This window comes from Corvus brachyrhynchos, unplaced genomic scaffold (assembly GCF_000691975.1).
Source record: "Corvus brachyrhynchos isolate BGI_N302 unplaced genomic scaffold, ASM69197v1 scaffold302, whole genome shotgun sequence".
Lineage (NCBI taxonomy): Eukaryota > Metazoa > Chordata > Aves > Passeriformes > Corvidae > Corvus > Corvus brachyrhynchos.
Genome location: NW_008237244.1, coordinates 1,991,560 through 1,991,836, shown reverse-complemented (window position 1 = coordinate 1,991,836; position 277 = coordinate 1,991,560). Strand labels below are relative to the sequence as shown.

The window sequence follows — 277 nt, the reverse complement described above, 5'->3', positions numbered from 1 at the left end:
GCCGGGAGAGGGGGGGAAGGAAAGCAGAATTACCAGTAGCTCTGGTTCTGCCGTCCCGGGCGTTCACACGCACACCTTCACCTGCACAGACCTGAAAGTCCAGTTCCGCCAGGCAGACGGAGGCACCGGGAAGAGAGTTCATTGGATCAAACATGTCACAAGAGACGGACAAGTAAGTGATCGCAGGCACGCGCTGCGCCCGCTGCGCGGGGCGGCCCGCCGGGCTGGCCGTGTTCCCCTTCGCCGGTGGCGGACGCGGGCCCCCCGCGGCGGCGCC

At 67.1% G+C, this 277-nt stretch overlaps 1 protein-coding gene across 2 annotated transcripts in view; it reads left to right on the top strand.

Annotated features, from left to right (window-relative positions):
• Positions 1-6: 6 nt before the first annotated feature.
• The window catches only part of GRHL2 (grainyhead like transcription factor 2), a 68,524-nt gene continuing 68,253 nt past the window's right edge, over positions 7-277 (top strand). For both annotated transcript variants that reach the window (XM_017730344.1, XM_017730342.1), the window contains exon 1: positions 7-172. In XM_017730344.1, the coding sequence (XP_017585833.1) occupies positions 153-172 (20 nt within the window). In that variant the 5' untranslated portion in view covers positions 7-152. The remainder of the gene's footprint in view (positions 173-277) is intronic.